This window comes from Magallana gigas, chromosome 2, assembly GCF_963853765.1.
Source record: "Magallana gigas chromosome 2, xbMagGiga1.1, whole genome shotgun sequence".
In the NCBI taxonomy this organism is placed as follows: Eukaryota; Metazoa; Mollusca; class Bivalvia; order Ostreida; family Ostreidae; genus Magallana; species Magallana gigas.
In genome coordinates, this window is record NC_088854.1 from 59396876 (window position 1) to 59406775 (window position 9900).

The 9900-nt window shown below is 34.8% G+C and overlaps 1 protein-coding gene and 1 long non-coding RNA gene across 3 annotated transcripts; one reads left to right on the forward strand and one right to left on the reverse strand.

Annotated features, from left to right (window-relative positions):
• Positions 1–1370: 1370 nt before the first annotated feature.
• LOC105340926 (muscle-specific protein 20) lies at positions 1371–8046 on the forward strand. Of its 2 annotated transcripts, none has more exons than XM_011447192.4 (6): positions 1371–1554; positions 4216–4271; positions 5771–5851; positions 5937–6010; positions 6652–6856; positions 7019–8046. In XM_011447192.4, the coding sequence occupies exons 2-6, from the start codon at positions 4221–4223 to the stop codon at positions 7199–7201; spliced, it is 594 nt and encodes a 197-aa protein (XP_011445494.3). In that variant the 5' UTR covers positions 1371–1554; positions 4216–4220; the 3' UTR covers positions 7202–8046. The 2 variants fall into 2 exon arrangements, with proteins under 2 accessions (XP_011445494.3, XP_034301868.2); XM_034445977.2 differs by lacking the exon at positions 1371–1554 and adding an exon at positions 4115–4138.
• On the reverse strand, positions 4132–9440 carry LOC136273217 (uncharacterized). Its single transcript, XR_010711434.1, has 3 exons — positions 9283–9440; positions 5736–6076; positions 4132–4498 (listed from the first exon to the last, which is right to left on the reverse strand). It is a non-coding gene; the product is annotated as an uncharacterized lncRNA (long non-coding RNA).
• Positions 9441–9900: the final 460 nt, after the last annotated feature.

The following is a 9900-nucleotide window of genomic DNA, read 5'->3' on the forward strand; positions in this document are numbered from 1 at the left end:
ATATATGATTACAGGTCGGAGATTCCAATTTAGACAAAATTTAGGCCGCATTACAGTGCTTATTAAAGATCCGATTATGCAGTGGTCAAGTTTTCTTACGCATGAAGGCAATACAGATTTCTTCATATGTTACGAAAAGTTTGATAAACGTTTTGTTTAATCAGTCTCTAATTTTAAGGATTCCGATTTTGAAAGCTTAAGCATAATAATTGCCTTTTTTCAAAATTTATAAATGAAAAAAACTCGTCTTTTTTTCTTCTAACATGTATTCATTTATATTGTTTTATAGACAACTTTTAATCCTTTTACACAAATCTCGTGTCCGTACCGTGTCTTTAACATAAAATCACAGACATTTCCTGACAACAATGGATGTGAGACAATCTACACCCTATAGTTTATTTCTGATTGTTGTCAATGATCTTCCTGATTATCTACACTCGGCTGATGCAGATCCTGTGTCTATATAACAGTATATAAACTCGGTATGCTAAGCCTAATTCGAAGATCCCTAAAAAGACCCGAAACCAAGATTGAAAACCAGAGTTTCCATTTTGTTTCATTTAGCCTAAGTCTTCAGCTGCAGTGTATCGTAATCCGGTGTAAAATTTAATACAAGATCTTTATTTAGATGAATAATAAAAATGGGGGAAAAAATCGTACCTATTATTGAAAAAAATCTACACTTCGTAAAATATTGGAGCTTTCTCGATGAATTGTTCTTATCGGAACCGGCGGGGCTAGGGGAGGGGGGGGGGGGGGCTTAGCCTCCCCCTCCACCTGTTTTGCAAAGTTAGACCTAACCATTAGGCTACTAGCATCATAAAGGGTTCAGCCCCCCACTTTTTCTCGCAGGAAACATAATTGTTCTTAAATTTTCCTTGAAGAGATTGAAATATGTTGGAGTCTAGGTATAGGTATACTAAAGGTATAACACCCCCCCCCCCCAGTGGATTAAGGATTAGGATTTTCATGATTTTGGGAATAAGGTTTTGTCAAGATTTCTGAGGATTAGTTTAGCCCCCCCCCCCCCCCACTTTCAATTTGCTTCCGACGCCACTGCTTATAGTAGAAATATTATAGGTGGTCGGAGCCATAGGGGGGGGGGCGCTTTTGCAAAGTTAGACATAACCATAACCAAACCTTTGGGTTTTTTTTTTTGCTTGTCAATAATTTTGATAAATCTAGCCCCCCCCCCCCCCACGCCTTCAATCAATTTGTTTCCGACGCCACTGAATTTAAATCCCACGAAATTCAGATCGCGGAATGCCCCACTCAACCGAATTCCATTAGGTGACTGCGACAGGAAAGTTTTACAATTTTAATCAATATTGGCCTCCGTACATTTGCTCTCGCGCGCCACCTATTTTCCAAATAAGGAAATGTTACTCTGTTGGGACACTACGCATTGACGCTGTTCATTGACCAACTGCTGAGTAATACACTACCAAAGTACTGATTAATCGTCACAGCTTATTGGTACTAACGGAGCACAGCAGTCTCACGGATCACTTGCTTTGGTTACCTGCTTTACCTGAGACAGGTGTGAAACAGGTAAGACACTTTTGCAGTGCATACCGGCGTATTCAAGGCCGGATTTAGGTGGTTTTGCACATGCGATTTTTTGTAGCTGTGCGCTTATTTTTGAATTTTTATAAGCAATAGTTCTTTTTTCAAATAGGCCATTTTGAAATTTTTGTATCGTTTATGGACCCTATCACGCCATGTGTTGTAATCTGCTACCTGGGAATGTGTGGAATGTGTCACGCCGTAGTGCCGCATTCTCCCTTCTCTACAAATATGAACTATACATGTACACGGACGACCGTTACGTCAAGTGGCAGCATCAGAGATATATATCAATATCTGATTTCCAAGGACAGCATTGTCAACTTTTTAGGAAATGTTTTTATTTACTTTTTAGCATGTCATCAAGACATGTCCTGTTGGATAATTCTTGTGTCACCAGAAAGGTGATTTTGGGCTTGACTATCCCCGGCGGTGTATAGACATGTCTGCAGGACATACTAAAATCAGGAAGAAACTGTTAAACGGCCACCCATAAACAGATTATACTATTCACTAACAAAATAAAGGCCATGATGATTTTGTTTAAAGTTCTCTTCAAGCTTTGTTGATATTTGTGTCATAAAACCTTAGCTGGGTACACAGATTGTTCTGTCACACCCTTTTGACCCCTGCTTTATCATTTGTTATGATACTCATAGATGCAGACATTGTTTTGAAATGCGAAAATGTGTAAGTTAGCTAATTACCAACATAATAAAATGAAAACGTTTTAAATGTTAGGGAAGTTTTTCCATGGCCTGGCCATGAAATATGTAAATTATATTTCTTTGTTGTTTAAGTAGATTGATATTAATTGTCTTTTTATTATTTCCTGTCCAGGTTACATAAGGAACACATTTTACAGAAAAATGATAAAATTCAACAGGTCAATGACTGGTAGCTATTAACCCTGCTCCCCTTCTCTTCTTCAAAACTTTTGTATGTGTGTCATTGTTATACAGAATTTAAAGTGTGTAGTAAGAAAAAGCCATTTAAAACAACAATGGTTATTTGACTGTTTATCCGGCTACAGACAAGCACCTGACAGTAGTGTAGAACTGATTCAGTTTCCTGTGGACTGTAGTACCACTCCACTATGCACCTCCACAGTCACAAAGTTAGAATCTCCACAGCTTGTAAGATTGTCAAGAATGGAAGGACATTTTACCGTCTATATACAAGTGTTGTGTTTTCAGATTAAAGCAAATACTTGATCCATTATATAAGGGACTCTAACTGCTAACACAGCTCTACTACTGTGTGGAGAGTGAGGGGCCATAGGGACTTTCAGTGGTGGAGATAAAGCTTTAAATGATTGATAAATAGCCGCATTATTATGCAACTAATCTGGCTTCATACCAATTTCGCCATGATTGTTAATTTGCTTAGGTAATAAATGACTCCCGGTCTGATTTCAGTGTGGTGTAACACACTGTTCTCCATAGGAATCTCAAACTACTGCAGATCCTTACATAGCACTTGTATGAATTGTAATAAAACAGTCATCAGTCTGTACCTCTGTCAGGGACCTGCATAGTACACACGCAGCTAGTACCTGCACTTGTAGTCCCTTTTTATGTGAATGAAAGAGAAGCCAGGGGGCACCTGTTGCAGCTAGTTTATCTGGTTGCTTCATGGATTGCTTATGTGTCTTGTGGTCTCAGATTACCATGAATCTGAATGAAGACTTTATTTCTCATGGTGTCACCTGAGACTGAAGAAGATATATGTTCTTTCATGCACTACTTGTTGTCTTTATCAGGCACTGACCTCTCATACCCCGTCAAGTGAAACGTGTATATTAATACACCATAGCACAGCTAATGAACATTGTACATGTAGAAGGAGAGGGGAGAGAATAAAAGTACATGTATTTTATCTGAGTTTTTGAGTTTTGGTGCCCTTTAAATAAATAAAGGTGTATATGTTTGTATACATAATACATGAAAGCAGAGATATATCATTAACAGGAAGGAATAAAGAGGACTGAAGAGTTACAACTTCTTATGGTGTCTCTGTAAAATCTGTCCACATAAAACATGTACACAGTAACATCACTAATAAACAGAGATAATAAGGAAGGAGGAGAGAATTGGTTTACAGCTGGTATCATCTGAGATTTTTAATTACCTTTCAAAAGATGCATTTCAAACTTTTACACTGTAACTAATGAACGTAAAGCAGGAAAGAGGATAGAAGAGTATATATGTATTATTGGGTATATATGTATATCATTCTCTGAGTATTTGAATTTACCAATGTAAGTGCTCCTTCAAAAAAATGCATGGTGAACAAACATATACATAATGCAGACAGCTAATAAGCACAAAGAAGGAAAGAGGAGAACCATGCACATTAATTAATATTTTAAAAGCAACAGGGTATTTATTTGTTATTGCACCATTCAAAATTGTATTTTACATCACAGGAAAGATGAGAGAAGCATACCGGTACATGTATCTCCATATCATTGGCTAAATTAATTCCTCTTTAACAATTAGACTAAGCATAAAAACTTGTGCATTAGATAAAAAAACCCACACAAGTATATCTTCAAACAATATATAAGGTACATGTATTTGATACTGCTTTAAAAAAGGACTGCATCTTGTTACACAATATTCATGATTTTTATTTTCATTTCAGACGCCATGGCTCATAGGCCCCACGCCTTTGGATTGACTGGCGAAGTCCAGAGAAAGGTGAGAAAAGTCACAAAACTTCAACCCTCTGTTGAAAAAATACTGTACCGTCTCAGATTTCAAGATAGTGTCACCTAGCTATTGTCAGTGTTATAAAGGCTCTTTTTATAAACCTAGGTCATTTCCTCCTTCCTTATGACTTCGGTTGGATCCTCTGAAAAATTTTCTTGTCAGGAGGATGTTTTTCTCTCATGCCTCTTAGTTTATTTACGCATGTGCCCTTGCTTCTGTAAAAATAAAGGGAATTAAATATAAATGACATGTTTATTCATGACAGGACATCACAACATGGAAATAAACATTTTTGCAGAATTATTCATGCCTACAGAATTGTTTATTTGGCTTCAGTTACACATAAAGAATCGGACTCCAGAGCTTGCTTTTGTTGATAATTAAATAGATTGACATTTAAATTCAGTCATGCTTTTATACAAAATTTATACATTTGTACCAAAATTTCCTGTCTTTTCAAATCTTTATACTGATCATTTAAGAACCTTTTTGTAAAAATTGAACAACTAGTTCCTGCTGATTTAAGAAACTTTTCCTGAAGGCAATATTCAAAGGCCCATTTATGTTTTGACCCTGCAGACCTTCCGTATACAGCTATATTAATTTTGATATCCTCTCGCAATGACATCTTGTGTAACTTGGATTTGTTATTTGATCTTCAAATACTCATATATCAATTTTAGAAACAGTTGAAGATTTTGTTTGAGTTGGCCGTTGATACTTATACAAGAGGGATTTTAGAGCTTTTAAGTTGAAAGGTCACCAAGTTTATGGCAAAGACTGAGATCTGAAGCACCCCTCATCTTTTTTCTGTTTTATGAATGAGTTATGGATGGTAGGTGATCAGATCAAAGGTTTGTTGATCAGGTGATCCTCTCTCCTATCTGTCAGTCATACATTTAAAACAGTACATTATGTATTGCAAAGAGGGAGTAGCCAAGGGAAGTAAATGCAATTTGGAGTTATGTATCATTGCATAAAAAAGCATACAGAAATAGTTCCTAAACGTTTTCATTTCTTAATAAATGTTAATCAAAGCTATTGAAATAATCCAAAGAGACATCAGTGAATAAATGCAATTTGCAGTGTCATTGCTTATGAAAAGGGGCACAAATGGTTCTTTGAGTTACCGGTAATGTGGTATGGGACATCTGTCGATATTAATGTGAATTAAAAGTACATTACAATTAAAATACTTTTAACAGTTTAGAGTTTTCAAATTTTACAATATTTAACCAAAAAAATATGTTAAAAATCTATTTGGAAAGGTAAAAATTTTAAAAACCCCAGCAGGATTCGAACTCATGACTTACAGATTCATAGTGAACAATCCAACCCACAGCGCTACACTGTTAGGTGACAATTTTGGGAAAGAAACTATTTATAAAGTTACACTTCATTTTATTGCTTATTTCTATAAATAGTACGTCACATTATGGAAGTGTCCCTTACCTCCTTAATAATTATCAACTTCAAACTAATTTTAGATCAAAGGAAAGTACAGTGAAGAACTGGAACAGGGTGCTCGGACATGGATAGAGGCGGTCCTAGAAATCGAACTAGTGCCTGTAAGTACTTGATAGCTTCATGAATAACAATTCATTGTTATAATGGATATATATGTGCATTATATCATCTGATCTTGTCTTTTAGGGAGCGGATCCAAATACTCCACTTGGAGAACGGGCGTTTCAGGAGTCTCTGAAGAATGGAGTAGTTCTATGCAAGTGAGTTGACTTAGCATTGCTTCATTAGTACATCTTGCTTCACCCTTTTACTGTCGTTGGTTTCTCCTGTATACAATAAAAATTATACAGAACTGTAGATTCCATTAATATACATGACATTGTGGATTTAAAATCCACTTAATATGATGATAATAAGCTCTCTTTATTGAGTCTAAAATCTCCCGTGTATCATTTTTTGTAATTGTATAATTCATGGAATTATTGCAAAAGTTCAGCACTTGGATGTAACGTTCTCGCAATTTGATACAAATTGGCAAAATCATGGAATTAAGTACATGTATTTGCATAATGATCAGAATCTATAGTATAACAAGTCAAAGGATTAGAGACAAATACTGTAGTTTCCTTATTTTACGCGAGTACTTAATTCCGCGATTGAACGATTTTCCAACAAACCGCGAGAACATAAAATCGTGATTGCCGAAATTTTATCATAGTTTCATGTAATTTACATATATCCGAAAATTAAAAGCAAGATTTTAAAATTCGCGAGATGTGCTTCTCGCGATTTTACGCGGATATTAATTCCTCGCGTTTAATTAGGAATTTACAGTATTCAAACTCATAAACTAAAGAAACTTTGATATTCATGATGATCAATTAGTATTTTTTGATTGCAGTTTAATGAATACGATAAAACCTGGTTCTATTAAGAAGATTAACCAGAACAATATGGCCTTCAAAATGATGGAGAACATCGAGAACTTCCTGAAGGCGGCAGAAAACTATGGCTGTAAAAAAATAGACATCTTCCAAGTCGTGGACTTGTATGAGCGCCAAAATATGACACAAGTAGTGAATGGAATTTATGCATTAGGACGAGTTGTAAGTCTTGGTACATTCCAAAGTGAACAAAAATTGGAAATTGGTTTTTACTACATGATTATTTTAACTAATTTATCCTTAATAACAAACAGCAAAATTAATTCATGCAGTAATATTTTTATGTTGTAAAATCATTTTTTTAAAAAAATCCTTTATTTTCAGACACAAAAGAATGGTTTTATGGGTCCCTCATTAGGGCCCAAAGAAGCGGATTCAAATCCTAGGAATTTCGATGAGGATGTATTAAAAGCGGGTCAGACTGTAATTGGGTTACAAGCGGGGTCAAATCGGGGGGCATCTCAGAGTGGGATGAACTTTGGTAAAACACGATCCATTTTAGACTGATTGCTCCACCTCTGTATTGTGTGAATTGTGAGATCCACCTCGGCATTCTACCAGCCATTGCTAGTGCCATCAGAAGTCAATCAAACAACCATAAGTTCAGTATTAGCAAAGCCCTCCCCCCTCTCTAGCTGACTTGATATTAAATGAAGGGGGAGTAAAAAGGAAAAGAGCAATGGTTCACAAATGAACATTCTGCAAAAACTGAGTTTCTCTTCCAAGTAGTATATTCTTTAGGTAGTAGTGACAAGGTGTATTGTTATACCCTTCATGTATCCAGTTTGTGTTGAACTTTTACTCTCCCAAAATAAATCTCTGAGCTTAAAAGATCTGTTTTAAATTCAGTCATAATATTTTAAGTCAAATACACAATATAAATTTGGAGAGTTTAAGAATTTGATAGCACCTGTTTATATTTACGCAAGCATTTATATATGCATTTAACATGTATTTCTCTTTATATGTGTTTTGTTTAAATGTTCCTTAAGTTCAATGTGAATTGATTTTCCTATGAATACATTGATTTATGTAAATGAAAAGCCAGAATGTGTGGTTTGACTTTCATTTAAATTTTCTATTTTTATACATCTTCTGTAAGTCAATGAAATAGAACAAATGCCATGTTGTGATTGGAATCTGAACTTTGTGCATGGTCACCATCTAGTATGAGCTGACATGCTTATACAGCCAACCTGAACACACGGAAGCTACCTAGGTACTTACCTGTCAAGTACTGTAGCCCTCTGTCTCTGTATCATCCGTTTCTTTGTTACACGATATTATTTTGTTTGTGATATATAGAACATGTATCTCCATATATTATTATTAAATTGATCATTTTACTACAATTTGTTGGTTGTTATTTTTAACAAGTATAGTTAAACAGTTCCTTAATACCTGGTAGGCAGAATGCACTGTTAACTAACGGTAATTCAGTACAGAACACATTTAATTTAAAATCGCACCCAAATATTTAAAATATAATTACCGTCTAATGTTGAGAGACGTTGAGACCCTAGTAAATATCATACAAACAATAACGTCGATTTACGTGAATAGATTCAGAAAGGTGGGATGTAAACATAAACAATAGAATACTTATATTGTGGTTCATACATACATTGTAGATAGCGATTAGTGCGAAAATTTCATTTTTTTCTGCTTTATTTATATTTTTCTGCAATGCTGGCTAATTAATTTTATACACGCCCAAAGCACCAGAAGGCATTTTGATAAGCTAAGCCATCTTTGAATTAAGGCATCAATACCGCTTTCGGAGCATTCCTCCTCTAAGTTTTCGTTAGAAGAAACGATTGAGAAATCTTAAATATATATATGCAATTATTATACATGTATATGTAACTGGCTAACTGTAAACAGGGACCAAGATATAGAGTGATCAACGTTTTCTTAGCTTTGGGTAAAGTGCATATTGAACTGTTTGTGAAATTGCTGCCGTTTTCGTGTTTATCATGGCGATATATACCGGTAGCCCTTATAGTATATACACTTTTCATTATTTTTTTTTAATGTAAAATTTAACCAGCTGTTAAGCCAAATACATGTCTACTGCTTATTAGCCATTTTATCCAACTAATGATCCTACGGTTAATTAATGGATGGTCTTAATACAGCTTACATTAATTTCATTACTCACATTGTAACATAATACAGGGCTGTATATGACATCCACTGGAGTAAGCGTATATTGTGCAGCTGGATAGATGATAATGCAATTACCAATGCAATTACAGCTTAGCGATGTTAACGAATATACAATACGTCGCACTTTTCGTAGTAACAACCTTTCGAAATCCATTTAAGAATGGTACATTGAGGTCTGCCTAACAGTCCGATTTAATCACACAATGATATAAATCTTTTCTATGTTGATTGTTCCAAAAAGGAAGTGTGATTTAAAATAGAATGTTTGAAGAAATTCAAAAGCGAGGGGGTTACATTTTCACGACTTTTCGTAAAAATATATACATTTGTTTCCGCAAAAAAGGTGTTACTACATTTCCATATATAACGATAGATCAGAAGCTAGAGATGTACCTTAACATTACGTTTTTGCAATTTACCTGTGTAATAAAACCCCATCCCCCGGGGAAAAAATTCTGGACCAAAATCACATATCTGACAACACCAACAATGTTCACAGCTAAAGTAACTAGCAAGACAATCTAATTAAAATTAGACTTGTAATTCCGCTCCTCTACGATACGTTATACAAGTATAGCGTAGAAGTCTAATTTTAATTAGATTGCTAGCAAGAGTGAGAAACTTCTGGACCTATTCTGGAATGATCTTGTTACAAAAGAAAATATTTTCGACGTCAGGTACCCGTGTGCTTGTAATATTGTTAATTTTTGCTCCCGAAACCAAAGTTATAGACAGAACGGTATGTTTTTTTCTGAAATAGAATTAAAAGTTAAAAACCAATGGTGGTAAAACACAAAAAAATTAAAACCAATTTGCAATGACCCAGTGATGTAAAGGTGATAAATAAATTAATGATTATTTCTTAATTTAGGCCGATGATATAACTATGTAAATCATTTATTTATTTATTCATTTATTTTTTGCGAATTGTGAAGAATATAAGAACATTTCCTACTTGTTTGTACTGTTTTAAACAAGGGCACAAATACTAAATAAGCTCAATGTGACGACATTAACGCGGGGGTGTTTTTTTTAAT